Consider the following 20,317-nt stretch of genomic DNA (forward strand, 5'->3'; position numbering starts at 1 on the left):
TTTTTTTTTTTATTTCTACTTCCTTCTTTTTTCCTTTTCCCTTTCTTTCTCTTTTTTCTTTTCTCTCTTTTTTTTTTTTTTTTTTTTGTACCCCATACTTGAGTCTACATGACTTGAAGCTGAGAATAAATGTGTTTGGTCATTGTTGCTACACATCACTCCCTGCCCAAACCAGTTCTTTCACTTGGGCTGTTTAATTTGTGGCTAGTTATATTAGTGGCAAGAGGAATTTACCAGAAGGGGTAGTGCTTGAGTAGGTGGAGACATGATGAGATTAAGGTTATAATTATTTGTTGCAGGTGTCACCTTTTCTGTTCGTACTTGAGTACTAAGTAGAAAGGCACACTTTTTGTTCTGTCCCAGGATAAAATTTATTTGTGTGTTGACCCTAGAGTTACATGCACATGGTGTCTTTCAGTGGCGGGTGCCTATGGCTTTATCTCTGTTTTCCACTCTGGTCTCTGGTGCACACTGCTCCTCTGTGAGAGCTTCTTAGTCAGAAACCAGGCTGCGGGTCGCTGAAGCAGCACATCCATGGGGAAACGTTCTGTGGAGATTTCCATCAGAGCGACCGCTGGTTTTGGAGCAGGGTGGGTTGACAGAGGATGTAGCAGAAGATGTGCAACAGCCTTCAGCTCTTGCAGGAAATCCCCCACATTTGCCGGGGTGTCTGTACTTCAAAAATAACCTCCTTCAGCAACAACGTCCTGCCCTTCATCTTCTCACTGGGAAAAGCCTGGAAGCACGTCCCCATGTCTCTGAGATGGCTCAGTGCTCTGGGAAATGGGAAGAAGCTCTGATTCACTCCCGCTTCGTCATTTCCAAACGAGTGCATCCCGTCCTTCGCTTTGCCGGGGACAATGCGGGTCCAGTCAGCCGTGGTGGTCCCACTCCCCGCCCAGCACACGCGAGCCCAAGTCTTCCTGGCTCACAGACAGCAAAGAAGGAACAGGGGAAGAGGCCCAGCGATGAACTGGGAGGATTTGTAGCGAAAACTGAAAGGAACGCAGCCAGCAGCAGGGCGGAACGCTCGTCACGGGGCCGAGCCCCGCGGCGGGAGCGGGCGGCAGCGCACCCCGCGCGGCGCCGTCCCCATGGCAACCGCCGCGGCGCCGCTGAACGATGGCGGCCGGGGGGCGGCGGGGAGCGGAGGGCTTCGCGTTCCGGCCCTTACCCCAGAAAACCTTCCCCTGCCTGCAGGACAGGGACGTCCGGGAGCGGCTGCTCAAATGGTGGGAGGCTCAGGGTGGTGGTGGTGGCGGGGGGCTGCGCTGTGGCTATGAGGTGTTCCTCTCACCTCGTCCTGTCTGCCTGCCCCTGCCCTCCCAGCAGTGCTGGGGGGTGTAAGGAAATGTAGAAAGGGGAGAGGACAACCACGGGTCGGCCGTGTGAGTGCCCAGGTTAGCCCGCAGCTGTGTGCTCACGGTATTGCTGCTCGTTCTTTCCGTTTCAGGTCAATGCTAGGCAGCATCGCGGTGCAAGCGTTCAGCTTCGACCAGCAGTTCAAGCCCTATCAAAAGGATGAGTTCCTCATGGTAGTTTCGAGTTCTTTATCTCTTAAAACGCTTTTTATTCTCCCACTGTGAAGTTTATACCTGTTGGAAACTGATGTGATGGAGTGATGTTAACACGTTACCTGCCCCCTCGCTTCTTCCTTGAAAGCAGGTGATAGAGGTGTGGTCCCCAGAGCCCTGTTTTGTGGGCTGACTGTGCTGTTCCCTGGCAATATTGCTGTCTGTCCTCACATTGCTCTGTTTTAAGACAGAACCACTTAGCCATTCGAGCCTCAGAATGGCAAACTGAATTGGATGCTGGTTTTAGCCACCGTGCTACAAGTTGGGAAATCTGCCTGAGGACTGACTTTGCACAGCATACGTGCAGTTTGTCCTTTAGCTCACAGCTGCGACTGCTTTGCCCCAGTAAATACACAGTGCAGTCAGGTATGTGGATGCACCACATCTGAAAATGCAAGGATTTTAAAGTAGCTGGATACTTTTGCTTTGTGGGCTCTCAGCTCTGTGAAACTCAATTCTCTTGCTGTCAGTATGTTCTTGACTTCTCTGTAAATCAGTTCACCTGTTTGTGAGTGGAAAAAAAAAGATCACAGAATGGCTTGGATTAGAAGGGACCTTAAGGATAAATGTGCTCCAACTGCCTGCCATGGGCTGCTTGCCCCTTGAGCACCTCCAGGGTTGGGGCACCACAGCTCTGGGCAGCTGTGCTAGGGCCTCACTGCTCTCTCAGTAAGGAATTTCTGCCTTACATCTACCCTAAATAATTATCTTACCTGTGTGACCTGTTGTAGGGAACCTGCTTTGGCAGGGGGGTTGGACTCAATGATCTCTTGAGGTCCCTTCCAACCCCTACAATTCTATGATCTGTGATTTTTAAAACAGCTTTTTTTTTTTTTTTTTTTTTTTTTTGGACTTGTTTTCTTAGAAACTTTTTATTCAATTGATGTCTCTTTTATATTGCTATTGCTGTCCTGGTTGAATAATTGGGCCTCTTGGTATTTTAAAGGAATTCACACAGAAATACACCGATGTTTCATCTCTCACTGAAAAGCGTTCCAAATGATTGAAGTTTACAAAGTATGTGTTCAGGTTTTCAACCCTGGTCTCTTTTGAATTAAAAATTTAAAAATTTGACAAAGAAATGATGAATTCTCAGTAGCTGTCAATTAACTGAGAATGAAGTGGCCATTATTTTATATAGTCTGATCTATCTGTGTCCCAGAAAGGTGATAAAGACATTCGATGTGGAGACTGAAAAATCCATCATTTTCTTTTAGCAGTTTGTTGGTGATTTTTCACTCTGGTTGTGTGCATATGCATAACTTTAGGTTTTCTTAATTGACTTATCTATCATTTAAACTCATCAGCCATCAACATCACTATACATTTTTCCTTTTTTTGTAGATAAATTAGTAAGATTTAGTACTCCAAATCTCACTGTCGGATGTTTTTTCCATCCCTTCAGTAACTTACTGATTTCTTTTGCTTCTATTGAATCATTTCTATCTGTCTACACTTGACCAAGCTCCAATGTTATTTACAAAATATAAATTCTAGCATTTCGTTTTTTTATGTCAAAAACATTGCATGCAGCTGTAGAAATCTTTCATCCTTCTTCCTTTTTCTGTACTTCCAAGGATTTTTTTAATTCTTTTTGTCTTTTATTGGACTGTAAATCCTTTATGTAAAATCTTACTGCGTCTATAAATGTTGGAGAAGATATCTTGCACGTGTAAAGGATGTAAGCTACCCAAAGTTATAAAAACATCTACTTGGTGGTATTGGTATTCAGTATCCAAACTGAGAGGTCATACAGCACGTACTTACTAATTGGTTTCTTGCAATTTGTTTTGAAAGTATCTATGGCACTATATATGATGATTTTATGTTTAACTAAATTAACTCTTATTCTCTTATTTGAATGTTATAGGCATTTTTTAATGATCAGAATGTGAACTCCAATTTGAAGTTGCTCTCAGCTTCAGGACAGTGGACTACATTGGGTAATTTTAGAATAAATTAATCTGTAGAAGTCTGTGTTGCAACTATTTCCTTCTCATTTACCATTTTGTCATGGCAATTCTTATATCTGTATCTTCATGCAATTCAAATATTTTTGTATTACTTCTTACACTAAACAATAAAAAGATTTTTATTTAGTTTGTTACTAAATTGTCAAATGTTACACTTTTTTTTTATTTTCTCAATGCCTGCATTGATTGATAAATCAAGCTACTAAAGCTATTTTTGCTCAGCCTGGGATATCCTTTTCACCTGATCATGTATCCAGGCAAAATCAACTGTCTGCTCATTTGAACAAACTGAGTTATTATACCTTATTCGGAGATACTATTTTAAGAAAGTCACTTTTCAGTGGATACAGCCACTTAATTTAGGACTTTAGGTTATTGTTCTGTTACAAACTAAGCTTGAGGGAACAGAAGATTAGATAGAGAGCCCCGAGCTTGTCTAAATACATCATCCATACAAGTAAAAGTTATCTAACCATAGAAGGAGATCTCTATGATAGGTTACTGTAGTTGCAGTCATAGCATAAGATTGACTTCTTATTTGTTCCCATATCATTATATACTTATAACACTTGATTATATCTGTAGATGTAGGTGAGACTCTGAAGGAGGAAGTCCAAAAGCAAATAGCACATAATTTTGTGGCAACACTTGAAACTGTATTTTTGATTATGTAAATGAGAAATAAAATGTCATGGAAACTGCATATGATAACATAATGGGATTTTTACATAATGTGAGCTCTGCTATCTCAAAGTGATTCTTTTTAATAGGAATATTTTAGAAGGATATTGTGTGAGGTCCTCTGTTCTTTCGGCTTGTTTGCAAGTAATTTACTGTGCATAAATTTAATTTCATAGGGCGTTTGGAATTTTCTAGCTCTTCCATTTTGTCACTCTGGATTTGGCATGTAGGTTTTGCTCCCTACAAACAATTTTATAAAGTATCTGGTTATTAAAAAAATTAAATTATGTAAGAAGTGAGGAAAAAAATCCTATATGCCTATTCAGGTGTCTCCTTTTCACTGTGTCAGGCAAAAAGGTGACAGATGTGTTTCGAAGCATGGGTAAATCTTTTCCTGCTTTGGATGAGAATCATCTTAGGCTGTCTGTCAGGCCTATGACTTGCCTGTAGTGAAGGTCAGTAGGTTGCATACCTCATGTTAAGAGCCAAGGGTCACTTGGCAAGTATCCCAGTGTAACTCCTGTTTCTGCTCGATCTTCCTCTGTACAGAAGTAATGCATTTTGTCCTGAGAATTGGAAGAGTTCCCTTTTTAAATCCTGAACAGCTGGTATACCCCATTTGCTCTTAAAGATTCATCTTCCCTTTCTTTGCCTATTTTTGGTGAGGAATGTTGGCACATTTTTCTATACTTAGTCTTCATGTGCATTTTTTGAAAATATAGTAAGAATTCCCTTTGAGTAGGAGGAGTTACAAAATCATCTGGTATTTTCATCTCCAGACACTCCAGTATATTAATCCAGATACACAATTTACTTGGCAGGATGGAGTACCTTTTTTAAAAACGTTCCTATTTTTGAATGAAAACCCCAGAAATGGGATTTAATTGCTTTATGGAAAAGCTGAAGGAAATGACTTTTGTAGGTTGATTCCAATACTGTGTTTATTCTCTTGCAAACAAAAAAGTGAGACTTCATTGCAGGGGATGATGCACCATGTAAGTGGGCTTTACGTTGGTTCTTTGGAGCCTCCCCCTTCTCCCCAGCATGAGCTTGGGCTGAAACTATTTATAGACTCTTGGAAAGAATCTGTCAGCTTTCTATAAAACATCAGTATAATGTTACTTTACAAGGAGGGTTTTTTCGTAATTCTTTAGTGTTTTACAAGCTACCATCCCCTGTTACCTTCTCAATGAGAATGTATTTGCTTTTGAATTCAGTGGTTATGGTTTCACTTTCATATTTTTCTCCACCTCTTCTCTGTTACTTGTCCACCTCCTTTCTCTAAAATGTCTCTAAAAGTTCCTTATCACTTCTGTTTTGTTGTCCAGTCTCAGTTTTTTTTCCCTTTCTGCTGCCTTTTATCCTCACCTTTATTTTATCAGACCATAATATCCTCAGTCTCCATCTGTTAGATCAAATGATGGTGTAATATATGGAGTCCCTGGGGAGAGCAAAGCATCCCTCCCTCATCAGCTCCGCTGCATGTTGGGATTCCCAGAAGAATCCCACAATGTTTTTCTCAAAGACATTTTAGGTAAACAACACACTGGTTTATTCTCTTATTTCTTCTGATATAGACAGATACTTTATCACCTCTTCTCACACCATGGTTTTTTCCCAGTGTGAGAGGGATGGTTTGTTTTCTGTCTTCCTGATTCTGTAACAGAGTATCTTCATGTCCTTTAAGGTCCCGTCATCTCTTACTCTCATATTTCTAAAATAGCAGCAGCACAAGGAACACATTTGATGCATTCCAACTTACGTATTGACTCGTGTATTTTTAAACAGCTTCAATGAAAACTAAATGGTGGTTTTTCTTCTGACACATTACTGGCCTTGCACCTGTCAGCAGTCTGAGGGAGGTAGGACTGTATCTGCTTAAGCTCAATTAACACTTGAAAAGTTATCTTCAAAGGGATAGGGATACTTCCTTTTTATCTCACAAGTAAAAATTCAGTGTTTGTCTAAGAAAGACTCTGAGTTGCATATGAACTCCAAGCTCAATGATTTCTATCTTTGGAATTGGATTTAATAATCTGAGAGGCGATCTTAAATCAGTATTTTTTTAGACTGCTGCTACAGGTTTTCGTTTACAAAAGTTCTAGATGTCATTGGAACCTACAGAACCTACAGACTGTCAAGCTGCACCTTCTATTTTTGAAGTACCATCTTTTTATTACTGAGTAGTGAACTTGCGTTTTATATGTTCTCTATCAACTGTTCTGTGGGTAGTAAGTCACACAAGGTTTCCCTGAGGTACAAATATTTTTTAAATATTGGAGGAATTCTGAATATGTCTGATCTGGGGTTTACTTCTCCCATAACATATATGTGACATATTCATTTAAAAGTACATCAACAGCACTTTATAGATGTTCCAGAACTAAGAAGTTTTGCTTAAGTACTTCTCAAGACACTTCTTCCTGTTTTATTGCTTGTTTTTATAACACTGTAAAACTGGTTACTCTGTTCCTGGAAACTCTGAATCTCCCAGTTCAGATCTCCAGTCTCAGATGGAGAATAGGGGCTTCCAGTATATTCAGTCTTAAAAAATTTCCAGTTTACTTTTCTGAACTTCTGAATAGGACACAAACCCTCTCCCTTTCCCCAAGTACAAAAGCCTATAATAGCTCAGTTTGTTATAACTGAATAATAGGAAAATGTAAGATGTGTCCTTTGTTTCAAGTCATTTGACGTCTGATTTCTCTTAATCTTGAATCAGTTTTTGATTCATAGGTCTTTGGAAAACAATTTATATGTTAGAGGCTGATTTAGCTCATTTTAAATCTCACAGAATTAAATTTCTATCCCTGTGAAAGGATTCCAAAGAACAAGAAGTTAGAAGAGTCTGTGGGTAAAGGGTTGGAAGTTAATGGAAATGAATAAATTAGTGAAAGAAAACCCCACCCTTATTTTCCCCGGAGGTTATGAGGCTTTAAGTCGTGCTTTTTCCATCTTGTGGTTTCAGTTATGTAATCTGACTTGATAGTTTCTATATGAGAATGCCCAAAACATTAGTTGTTCTTTTTATTAACAAAAGGTACCCTTTTTTCATACCGTATTTTTGGATGTGAAGCCAAGCAATTAAATGCGAAGCTTTTCACTAGAGCTGACTTTCTCTACATTGTATTGTCCAAATAAATTGATAGTAAAATTCCATTCCAATTTGTTGTTGCTTTTTTTTTTTTTTTTTTTAGCTCAAATAAACATGTTTCAAGCCATCAGCTCCCCTCTAATTGTTTTGATTAGTATGGATCAGATGGGTGGTAGGGATTTTATCTGGATTTATGTATCAAAATTCTGAGATGAATTAACCTCAAACAATTAATTTCTATGGATAATATCTGGGAGAAATCTCAGGGATTTTTGGAAGTGTAGAGAGAAGAGAAATGTTAGGTTATGCTACGTGTGCAAAGATTAGGAGCAGAATGAAGTGATTTATGGTCTTAGAAGCATTACAGTTCATGTATTCCCCCCTCCGTTTTTTTTTTTTAATCACAAAAGAAGTGAATCTTTCCTTTATATTCCAGGTTCCAAAGTGACAAAAGTTGAAGCTACGTTAGTGCCCTGTACACAGGTTTCCATGTCATTTTTTGATCGGCTCTACACTGAAGGAATTGTTAGAGAAAATGGAGACATTGTCAAATGTTATGATGAATATTACGATGATATCCTTATCTCAGATGAATTAAGGAAGGTCAGTACTGCAGTGAGTAATCCCTACAATGTAATCCCTCAACAGCTACCTCCTGAAGCGCTCCTGACGAGGAATGCTGACCATATCACATGTGAAGGAATTTGGGGAAAAGTATCTTGATATTTCGAGCCGAAACAGAGGATAGAAAACAGAAAAGGAAAATGATTTCTTAGTGTAATACTGGAAAAGGATTAAGTATAGCTCTTGAACAGGCCTGCAAGGTAAAAATTCTTTTTGTCACATTCCAGTGGAGGTGTTAGAGAGCAGATGATTCTGGAAAAGAATCTAAGAGTGTCACTATCTTAATCAACATGTCTTCAGTGTGTTTCTTTTGCCTTCATAAGCTAAAACTAATTTTTATTACTTATGTTTGTTTAGCATTAGCAAAGCATAGTGTGGGAGAACTGGATTTTGCTCTTCCTTGTATATATAATCAACTTAAGTGCTTAATAATTATAGAGTTGCACTCATTTGCACTTGGCAATTCCTTTGAAGATGATATATTTGAACCAGTGACACTGGTTATAGGATGTGACCTGAAATACTGGTCTGTCTTGTAAAGTTCTGGGAAAAGGAGAGATCTCAAGCTCATGTTTGAATTTCAGATATGGTTTGTAGCCTAGCAGTTCAAAACACTTTCTATTTACTTATAAGATGGGTACGTGTGAAATGTTTTCTGAAAATTAAGTACATTTGATGTAATAAAATTAGAGGCAACATTTAAAATAAGTAATTGGAGTTTCAGTCTCTTTTCATTTTCATTCCCTTGTAACACATGTGTCTGCTTTTTTAAGTTGAAAGATTCACGTTTGTTTGAAATGATGACTCCTACTCACAAGACTTAAGATGGCAGAAAGAATTAAGAGTGAAAACCTTCCATGACCTCAAAGCCTCAGGCTCAGCACTCTAGGATGGTAGACTGTAGGGGGCAGCAAGTTGTCTGGTGTCCAGTTATCAGAAGGTGGCCATCAGCTGCAAAACTTGGCCTTTCATTCCTACCCACCATGTCTTCTTTTGGTTCAGCAGTTAATTGCAGTTGCTGTCCTGGCCTTTTTTTACTCAGACGTGCAGTGATGTTATGAAGGCCACAAAGTACTAAGCTCAAATCTATCTTAGACCTGTTTGCCTTTGTCTGTGTCAGTATCTGCAGATTGGCTGAGGTGACTCAATTATTTTGTAGTCATGCTGTTGCAGTTTCTGTCCACCCTTACAGCTGGCAGTGTTGGGACTGATCTAGCAAGACCCTTCTGTGTTCACTTAATATTGGAGCAGAAGGCAGGTGGGACACATGGAAGCAGCTGGGTAGCATGCCTTGCTTATCTGCTCTACAGATAAACGCTCACTAGAGTTGGCACTAAAGAATGGTGTGAATTTCAGTGAACTCCTCTGGGATTCCTCTAGAAATGTGAGCAAACCATGAAAATTTAGAGGGAAAAAAAGCAAATGAGATCAACATTACCAAAGGCGTACTTCATACCAATAGGTACTGATCAACTCACCAAATATTGCCAGATTATTTTCAGTTATTGATTGTTTCATTTGCATGGTGAGAACTTAACCAGTGTATCACAGGACTCTTGAAGAATCTTACCTTATAACTCATGAGCACAAATTTAACAGTCTGGGATTCTGCTTTTTATTGTACCTATAAATTTTAAATGCAATTGGAAGAAGTCCATATATTTTATATGAACAAACTGCATGAAGTACAACAAAATAAGTGTACTCATCTCAAATAAGATTTTTTCGGGGGGCTTTTTTACTTCTTTTATTATTTCTGTGTTCCATAAGGTCTTGCTTCTGGAAGATTCGGATCATTATGACATATTTAGTGAATCGGACCGCAAGGAATTTCTGTTCTGTCTTTTTAAACACCTTTGTATTGGAGGAACTCTTTGCCAGTTTGAAGATGTACTTGGCCCATACTTAGAAACTACAAAGGCCTTATACAAAGACTTGGTGAGGTGAGTGTTTTTGCTTTTATGTTATGGCATATGTGTGTGCTCTGCGTATGTAATTTGTGTCAATTAGTTTAAACTAACTGTGCATTACTGCTTCAAAATAGGGCTGTTGTTTAATAAATCTGCAAGCTTCTTTGTGTTCAGCTATTAAAATATCCTATAACAGTGGTAGTAGTTCAATAGCAAAATATATATGGTTATAATGGCAGCTGTCCTTTGTAAAATCCTTTACTGTATCACAGGAATGGCCTGTGTTTTGTATTTCACTCTCATTCTAAAGGTTTTTGCATCTATAGTCCTCTAATGAAAACATTGCATGCCATTGGAACTAGATTCAGTTCACACTGTCATTGACAAAATATCAGCAATTGGTCCTGGATGGATTGCCTTGGACTACTGTCAAGCTACTTTATTTCAGGATTTAGTTGAAATGTTTAGTAATTCCATCTAATTATTGCTTTTTTATTATTATTTTTTAATAAAAGTGGATTTTGGCATGCTTTATTCCAAAAATATACTTTTTGTTAAAATAAGGGTGGTAGAATCAGACTGTTAGCACGAGACACTGAGCTAACACTTATTTTTTTTTGCCAGTCTGGTGTATGGAATTGCTTGGCATTGCTGTATTTTGTGCTTGAGAATAGAGGTTGCTGACCAGAAATGCCAGTTCCAAAAAGAAGGCCATTTTTGTCCCGTATGATGACTTCTCTAACTGGCAACATTTCCTACTTCCTTCTTAGTGGGAAGTGGAATGTAACTGTCAGTTATGCAAAGACTCTTTCCTATCTGAGCCGATGGGAATATGAAGGTCAGTGATAGTACTACTAAGATTTTATACTGTATTCTTATTCTATACATTAGAAATTTTGGTGGGACATAAGAACAATGAGGATCTGAGCAATGGAAAACAGCTACAGATCTCTGAAGCGTGAGGTAGTATTGTGTTATCAGAGTTCTTGTGCTGTGTAATGTACTAGAATGAACCATACAAAGACTTCAAATTAGTTAGAGTAGGATTTTTTTTTTATTCAGCTGGATTAGGAATGGTCTGAATATCAACTGTTATTTCATCTCCTGTTTAATATTATATGCAGGTATATAAGAAAAAAAAGTGTAAGTTACATTTGTGGTTAGGTCTGTTCTTAAAATACCTTTCATTAAACAAGAGTAAAATCTTTCCATCTGAACAAAGATGAGGGGCTCAGAGCCAGTGACTCTCAGACACCTGAGTATTTCTTGACTTCCTGAAACAAGCCATTCACTTTCTTACTTCCTCTGGCTGCTATTTTTCCTAGACAGGTTACTTTTGTTCTGAATCACTCCCCATCTTTTCCTTCATGTCTGCTTAAGCCCCTTTCTTTTTCCTCCAGTAAACTGGTAAAGATGATAAGTAGTTCTTGTTACCTACCCCCTCCCCTCAAAAAAAAGGAAAAGAATGAAACATTTCTCAAACAATCTTTCCCAAAATTTCATCTCTTTTTCATTGTTTGCTTTTTCTATGTCCTCAACTTCATTTTCCCCTTAGATATTTCTGTAACTTCTCCCTTGTGTGCTACACCTTCCCTTTAAATCATGACAGGATAAACCATTTCCAGGTCTGATTGTTTGTTTGTTTGTTTTGTGTTTGGATCGTTGGTTCTGTTTGGATTTTGTTTTTTAATGTTTGGGGGCTTGCTTTTGCTTTACAGTTTTCAGCTTGCTTTCTATCCTCCAGTGTTTTAAAATACACCTATGCATTTATAATGATGCGACTGTTCTTTAATATTTACCTACTGTTTGTCTCTTCATTTCCCTGCCTGCAGTGTCTTTGTTTTCTCACTGCCAATGGACTGGTATTCCTACTGCCCAACATTTGGAAAAGCAAGTCACAAGATAACTACATCTTTTATCCTTTGATATTAAGTTCTCTGCCAATCTAATCAGAGAAGCTTTCAATCTTGACATTTCAGACCTTCTCTCCCAGTTCACAGTCACATTTATCTCCTCCTTTTCTTCGTTTCCTCCCACCCCTTGTTTATCCAGAATGTGAGGTGGTTGTTGCAGTTGTTGTTACTACCTTATTAGGAGAGAAAAAGCTGTTGAAAGGGTGAGTAGTGCAGCTTTGAAGAGCTATCCTTTTACATCAATTTTGACTGAATTGATTTCTAACTTCTAGTCTGTGCTGTCACTGTTTTTTATTTCTTTTGTTTTGTTTTGCACAGCTAACACAGTTAAGCAATTAACATTACTTCTTTATGATCTGTTGTGTTTCAAAAATCAGTAGTTCACAACGGTAATGGTGTTAAATTCTTTAATCAAATTGTTTACCTTCAAACTCCCATTGAAGCCCAACTATTTTTAAATTCTTCTTTTCTAGACAGCTGCCCCTCTGTCTGCTTTTTTTTTCATCCTGGATTGCAATGTTATTAGGTACATTCTACTCTTTGTAATATGATACTGAAAACTTATCACGGTGCTAAGAAATTCTGCAAACTGTACTTTTTAAAGTACTTTTGACGGCTCCTGAGCTTGGTGAAAAACAAATGGGCAGTACAGTAATTACTAGCTGTTAGCAAATGTGTGTTGGAAAATTAGTCAGCACGGATGACCTTAGTCAAATCACAATATGACTGTAGACACATACACCCACTGGTGTTTGGTCCCACAACAGTTCTTCTTGAGGGAAAGAGCCCTGATATGAAGAATTCCTCGGGTAACTCCTGCAGAGTAACAGACGTGCTACAAGGTTTTACTTCCAGTTTCTTCTAGTTGCTCCTGAGTTCTAACTCCAAGGCATGAAAGCTCAAAAATAATGTCAGCAGGCTTAACATTTTGTTTTACTAAAGCATTTACAGGTAGATGGTCTTACTGTGATAGAGTTTGATCATCTTTGGAAATGAACTGCTCCAGATATTTGACAAGCACAGCTAAGAAATTTCAAATAGAAGTAGTAAATGACAGAGGTTTTCCACTTTGTAAAATGAGTAATTTTTTTTCAGAATGAGTTTATTCTCAGTTTCCTTGATATTAACTCATTAGCTAATTAACAGTAATTATCCTGTGACCAACTGAAATCTATCCAGATTTCCAGCGTGTCACATTCTGCGTAACCTGAAACAGTTAAAAATAGTTGTAGCACTTTTAGTTTAGCTAATCCATTTATATGATAGAAATGTGGTAACTAAAATATAATTATTAAATGTTGTGATCTTCTGAAGTGATAAATCTTGTCTTCTGTGCCTATCTGTTGTTTTTTCTGCCATTGTCTCTTTCTGGTGACAAGTGCTATAGCATCTTTTCATTATTGATCTCTTTATTTCTCTGTGTCATCTCCATGTCCTTTCCCCCGTGATAAATGAATTTATGTGAAGCACTGGGTTGTTCATTTAATGGTTGGAAAGCCTAATACAACATTGCCAGTGAGTAAGGTGAGAATGTAATTAGAACTCAAAGGGAATTGATCCATGATGAGGTAGAACTCAAAGGGAATTGATCCATGATGAGGAATTTTGCTCGTCATAAACAGAGGACAGATGCACATTAAAATGATAAAGGAATTTCCATATTCCATTAATGGTTTAGGAGTTAACAATTTGGAAGAACAAAGTGGATATTAAGACAGTATTTTAATGGAAATACTGTTCTTTTTAAGAAAAGAAGTTTTTTTTTTTTTTCTCTAAAATCTTTCAGGGAAAAAACTCATCAATCCTCACCCAATGAAGCTTGTCAAAGAGAACTTCCTGGTTTCTTTCTAGCCACCAAGAGAAGACTCTCAACTGATTTTGGCTGATATGTTATTTTGCCCTAAAAATTAACCAAAGCACTAGAAATAAACATGACTTACAGTAAGTTAAGAACGTGGGGAGAAATTCTCCAGGCAGTAGAATAAATAAGATATGCTCTGTCACCCTTTGCTCTGGTATCCTATATACAACATAAAAGTCAAGAAACCTGAAAGTTTCTGGATAGAAGAATATGAAGCCACAGTAACCTAAACACAACTGTAGTTTTTGAGGATGGATATATATGTCAGAAATTGATGTCCTCCCGACCTGCTGCTATACCTTGGTCAGAAACTTGTCACCCTTTCAGCAGAAGCAGTTGAAGAGTGTCTGAAGTGCTGCAGTTTGCAGCCCAGTGTCTTAGAATAAACTGACATCCATTTTGGCTTATCTTAATACACTGGTCTGTAAACTGCAGTGGTTCAGAAGCTGAGTCATGAACCAGTTGAGCTGTCCCTGCTGGGAAGGCAGTAATCTCTTGAGGGGTGGTAAGGCAGACAACTGGGGCCAGTACGTTTCAGCAGTGCCATCTTAATCCACTGTTGAGTTTATCAACATGTGAGTTACAACAAAAAATTCTGAGAAAGCCTCATTACTGAGTCACCACAGGAAAGATCTGCTTCACAGTACAGACTTAGTTCCTCCACAAGTGTCATTACTTTGCAGATGAGATCAGTTGAAGTCATATTTTTAATTGGTTAAAAAAATAACACGGGTTGGATTTTATTTGTTCTTATAAAAAGAAGCTTCGTGAAAGCAATGGTAATAGGGGACTGCTGTCATAGCTTGGAGCTGGTGCAGTGGGCTGTGTTTAACACCAGCTCTTGCAATTCAGCTATTTTGTGACCTTTCCCAAGAGCTGAACCTGTTTGTGACAAGGCAGATTCTCAGCAGATTCTGGGAACTGTATAAATATGGAATCTGTAAAGGGCTCAACTAATCCACAGTGAATCAATGTGAACAGGACTCTGTGCAATTAGATAAACTGATAGAAGTTACACCAGCTAACTTAAGAAGAAACAAAAGCATCACTTAAAGAAGACCTGAGGAAAGTAATATACTTTAAGGTATCTCGGTTTAAAATACATTACTGAGGTAATTGGCCACTCCACAATAATATCTTAGTGTTAGTAATATAGTAATTAGTTAGTAATAATATCTTAGTATTAGTAGTGGTGATGGAAGAAATGTCATACTTCACAACACATCTGAAATATGAAAATTCAGAAAAAATACCATCCTAATTTGCATAGCTGTCTATAAATACAACATTCTACAGAATTAAAAATGAATTTTAAGCAACTATGTATTAATTAAAAATAACCTTAAATTTGCATTTTTTTATGAATTCTGCTGCTGCTTCTTACAATCCGTATTAAGATGCAGTTTATGTTACAGCTTTCTTGAAGAATAGGTGAAAAGTGTTTAAAAAGTGTTTAACTGAATGACTTTTCTTAGCTATCAAAATGCAAACTTCATATTGGAGTCATTTAGGCCAGGTAACATTGCTGAGATTTAGTAGCTGAGAACACTGAAACCACCTGAGATGACTACATTCATTTTCACTCTATAGTTTTCCATTGTCATAATATCCATGTTATCTAAGAGCAGTAATGAAGCTTTTCATGGTCAATGTAATGTTGAGTTCGATTTTAACTATTAATTTGAACTTGATCAAATCTGAGCATGAACACAGTGTGTGTGTTAAAAATGTATTTATTAAATGAAGGATTCTGATGATCTGTGATTACTGTAAATATTAAGTATGTATCATTCCCTTGTATTTCAGTGTTCAAAAGGATCCTGAAACAAAAGAAATAAGCATTACTTCTACTGTCTTCAGAGTGTCTGCACATGTAAGTATTAATTTTTGTCACAGGATTTTACTGGAAGAAGATTCATAACTTAAAAATATTGTATTTATATTTACATATATTACATTTTAAGGAGTTGCTTTTCCACAGTTGTTTTTTTTATTAATCGATGAACTCTGTTCCCAATCTCATCCTGCTTGCCCTCCTGAATAACTCTTCATCAGTAATTACCAGCTCACTAAAAACAGGTTTACTGCATTACAATTTAAGTCATAATGGTCATCCAGAAACTAGTTTATGAAAAAAAAATATTTATTTAGGTCTGAGTAACTCTATTTTTAGATCACCTTGCAATAGAAATAAGGAGTAAGAATCTACTCGTGACTTTGTATGGTTCTGTTTTTAGAAATATTTCTAGAGCAGTATGAATAGCTTGGATTGCAACTGTTTCTGTAAAGGCTGCAAGGAAATGTAGTGTACAAAACAGCGAGGGCAGTGACGTGTCTACTAACCTCTCTTCCTCTCTGCTGACAAGTCTCACTCCTGTCTGTTTCTATTGCAAAATCGTAACATTTGCCATCACGACAAATTTGAGAACTGGTTGCATGTTTACTAGATTCAGCATATCCATAATTTAATTGTTACTACTCCAAAGCCTCCTTGAGTAACCAGAATACGTAAGCAGATAATGTACCCACATCCAAAAGAAAGAGCTGATGTCATTTCAGACTGCACAAACTTCCCTTTGGCTTACCCATAGCCCGGTTATTCATTTGTGGGTCATCATCTTTTAAGTACTATGTGTAATTTAAAAAGGCTTCTGAAATGTTTTCTAAAAATAAGCACTTAACTTATGGGCCACGATTCATGTTTCTACTGAGCTGGAGGCTTCAGTGAAAAAAAAACGATAAAAAAAAAAACAAAAACGATGATGTGATATTTTATTACTATTTTTCTCCTATTTATTTGTCAAATACATCGATGTGAGCTTTACATCCTCCTGCCTTAAGGCAGCTATTCAGATATTTAAGAGATTCCTTAGCTGTATTTACTGCATATTAAATATCATCAGCATTTAAAAAAAAAAAAAAGGCAACCCTCAGCAACATTTTGAAAACAGAGTGGATGGGCAAAAGAAAATCCGGTATAAACATAGAGTATGCTATCCTTCTTTAGGGGGAAATTTAACTTTTACTGCATACTCTGTAAACTTGTGAGGTGAAGGAGCATTTGGAAATTCTGGTTTCCACTGAAGAAATCCTGAGGAGACTTCCCTCAGGACAGAAGTCCCAAGCAAGTCAGTCTGGGCTGTTTGGTGGTTCTGTGATCCAGAACTCCTAAAAAATTCTACTTGGAAATTACAGGCAGGGTACCAACTAGAACAGTTTCATGTGGTTTTGATGATAACATTCACTCGAGGACCTATTTCTGCAGTAGTCTAGAGCTATTTTACCAAATAGACTCAGTATCTGTGGTATGATGATTTTAATGCTGAGGTAACAATTTACAAGCCATATTTTCTTGGTTTGTATCTGAAAGAAACGGACGTAACCTCTTAGCCTGGCACAAAAGAAAGCTGTTGTGCTAAAAGTGACCTAAACAGCAGCCAACAAGTTAGAAGAATTCACACTTTTGCAAACTGAATTAATAAATGGGCAAATAAATACACTTTGTTTGCACAAATACAAGTGGAATCAGGAATTAAGAATTTTGTTATGTCATCTTGACAGCATCGCTTTCCTTTTATTTGGTTTTTACATTGTGGCTAGTAAGCCCTCCTTTTGGAAACTATCTAAAAAAAGAACACTACTAAAATTGGGTAATACAGGGGTTGAACTGGCTGTCAACAATATTGTATGAACATTGTGAGTCATGCCTCCTTTTCAACAAGTCTGTGTCCATAGATACATAACTTGGTGCTGTATCAAAAACAGTGATGGGAACTAATGATGAAAGGAGTATGGCATGGTTAAAAGCAGTTTAGAACAAAGTAGTCGGATCTCTTTCAAAGTATTAGGGTGTAGTTATAAATGTCTGTAGATCTGTTTAGCATCAAAACTTTGTAGAACTGGTCATCGTGGGAGAAATCATTTTAAATCTTGCGACCAAGTGCTAACAGCTTTGGCACTAGCATCAAATGAATCTTCCTTATAGCTGCAGTATTTGGATGCAAACTGCTATTTTAGAACTTTCTTCACCTGAATCCCAACTATAGCAGCACTAGAAATCATTGTAATAAATGGGTTCCTCAAAAAATTAAAAAAAACTGACGGTTAAGCAGTGCTGTTCTGAGAGACGTTCAGCTGTATCCTTATTTAAGCATTATGCCGTGCTGTGTACTCTTCCAGTCATCTGCACATTATCTGTATTCCTTGGAATTAAAAATGAAACAATCCTAGTCTGTATCAGTAAATCAGTTATTACATCCAGTGCATGTCTGAACCAAATTGTGGGTGGAATTGGTATGGCTCTTAACCCATGCTCATGTACCCTATTGCAATAATGGCCAGAGTAACTCTCTGAAAATCCTAGTGCTGTTATTCTCGACTCTTTTGGATGGGCCTTTTACTAACTAGGACAAATTTAAGAACTTGATTTATTATATATATATATAGATTGATTTATTAATAGGTTTGTTATAGTCTGGAATTTCTTGAAATATCATCAGAATTTATTTTTGTTCTTAAGCTGATGAGTAAACTTTCACTGTGCAAATGCTGACTTTGAGCAGTCAAAAACAGAGCTGAAATCGATCAATTCAGAAATGACTGCTGAGTGGGATCTTCAATAGCAGTGAAAATAAGTGTAAGGAGCAGTTGTATCTTGATGTTAGTTTGAGTTTCTTCTGCTTTGTGCATGAGCTTAGGTCACTTTTGGGTTAAACTCTAAGGCATTGTGATGCTGAACGCTGTAATATTTTAAAGCTTGCTCTCCTTACTGAAGCAGAGAATCCAGTATCTGATACACACAGATCCCTGTAAAACATCTATAGAGAGACAGGTGTCTTAACCTGAGAGCTATGGTCCTTGTGTGCTGGGTTCTTTAAAAACAAAATGCTGTTTTTAGCTGGCGGCTTTTGACTACTGTCAGAAAATGCTGCGAAAAACATATCAAATCTCTACCTGTTCTAAACAATGCTTTGATGGTGGTGCTTGTCTTAATTGAAGATTTACGGACTTGAATAATCACTCAAAGGAAGCCATCACAGTGTATAGCAGGGGTTTCATCCTCTGAAGGAACAGAAGCAAAACTGGGGTGCCCACAACAGCTGCAGGATATGATACAGTAGGTCCTGGGAGCAGAAATCAAAACCCAGACCTTTTCCTTCTGAGCTGACGGTGTTAACCATGGGGAGAGGTTACAGCTTTCCTGATTCCTTGGTCCAAAAAGGTGTTGGGTTAGCAAGAGGAAACCATAATGGGCTTTCAAAGACAAGATACGTGAGCTATGCATCTCTTGATCTTTTAGATGTTTAGTTGCCAGACTGAATGCATCAAAACCCAACCAGTCAAAAAAAGCAAACCTCCCAACAATCCCATCAGGCTCTGGGGCTGTGAGGCGATTTGTGCTGTGCTGCGGGGGGAAGCAGAAGTGGGCGCTGACCTGAGGGCCTGCTGCAGCGCCTGCTGTCAGCCGAAGGCGCTCGTGCAGAGGCAGCGCTTGGCTGTGGGGCGTCGAGATTCTCCTCGCGTGCTTTGTGAGGTCTGGCACGCAAACCGTGTCCGGTAACAGCTCAGAGTTGTTCAGAGCGCTACCGAGAGGTTCTCCTTGAGTGCCAGGTGAAAAGGAGTCGTTGTTAGAACGGCTTTACGTGTTACTGTGCAATCCGTAGCTATTTTTGTATTCCAATGGAATGTGATGGGATTCTTGTGTATTTCACAGCTGGGCTTTAGGTTCCAATCGTGTAATCCTACACTTCCGTGCTTAATTCTACATTTTGTACTAACGCTGCGTTTGTCATAAAGTTAAAAGTTACTGAGATGGATAATCCGTGTCACTACTGAAACGGAGACAAAACGCTACTTCCACAAACCACAGCGTTCCTTCCACCGCGCCCTGTATCGTTCGGGGTGGGACGCAGGGCCGCAGCGCGCGCAGCTGCACGGACTGTGCGGGTGGGAGCCGGGCCGTAGCTAACGCGGCCGCCTTTTCTTCCACTCAGGACAGCAGCGGCCCGTGCTACCCGTGGCACACAGCCCACGCGCAGACCTTCTCCTACGTGCTGCTGGACCCGGCCCGGCGCCACGTGCACGCGCTGTACCACCGCTTCGGGGGCGGCGCGCCCTGAGCCCGGCGGGGCGCGGCGTCGGTGAGAGCGAGCTTGGCGCGGCGCAAGGTCACGCTCCTCGGTGCCGTCTTCCCGAGTGTTGAGCCATCTAATAAAAGTAACTTGTCCACGTGTGTGTGTGCGCGCCCCTTCCAGCTGCACGGCCGCCAGGTGAGGCCGAGGCACGGCGCCCCGTTCTGTCTCACCCCCCCCAAGCCCTCCCCCGCCTTTCGCAGAGGGGGGCTGTCCCCTTCCGGGGCGGCGGGGGAGGGGAGCGCCGCGGCTCTTCCCCACCCCCCTCGGCGGGAGCCTGGAAGTTGGGAGAGAAGTTAGGGAGAAATAAAAGTTGTGGTTGGCGGCTCGGCTCCGCGGCCGTGGAAGGCGGGCGGGCGGCAGAAGGGAGAAGCGCGGGTGGGCGCTCAGCGAAGGTCGCAGAGCCGGCGGGACGAGCCCGGCCGCGAGGGGACCGGGACCGCGGGCTGCGCGCTGTGGGTGCCGGGTAGGGGGGCCCAGGCGGCGCGCCCCGCTGCGGAGCGGCCGGAGAGCGGGAGGCGGTGCGGGCGGGCGCGAGCAGGAGGGCCGCGCGGCG

At 39.5% G+C, this 20,317-nt stretch overlaps 1 protein-coding gene across 1 annotated transcript; it reads left to right on the top strand.

Annotated features, from left to right (window-relative positions):
- Positions 1–1,122: 1,122 nt before the first annotated feature.
- On the top strand, positions 1,123–19,842 carry CFAP300 (cilia and flagella associated protein 300). The gene is made up of 7 exons (XM_065730031.1): positions 1,123–1,232; positions 1,454–1,535; positions 3,445–3,517; positions 7,759–7,925; positions 9,717–9,889; positions 15,437–15,503; positions 19,624–19,842. Exons 1-7 carry the CDS (start codon positions 1,123–1,125, stop codon positions 19,747–19,749), a joined length of 798 nt encoding a protein of 265 aa, XP_065586103.1. The 3' UTR covers positions 19,750–19,842.
- Positions 19,843–20,317: the final 475 nt, after the last annotated feature.

The sequence above is a fragment of the Cyrtonyx montezumae genome, unplaced genomic scaffold, assembly GCF_038088225.1.
Source record: "Cyrtonyx montezumae isolate F1298 unplaced genomic scaffold, pur_monq_1.0 scaffold_12, whole genome shotgun sequence".
Taxonomy (NCBI): Eukaryota; Metazoa; Chordata; class Aves; order Galliformes; family Odontophoridae; genus Cyrtonyx; species Cyrtonyx montezumae.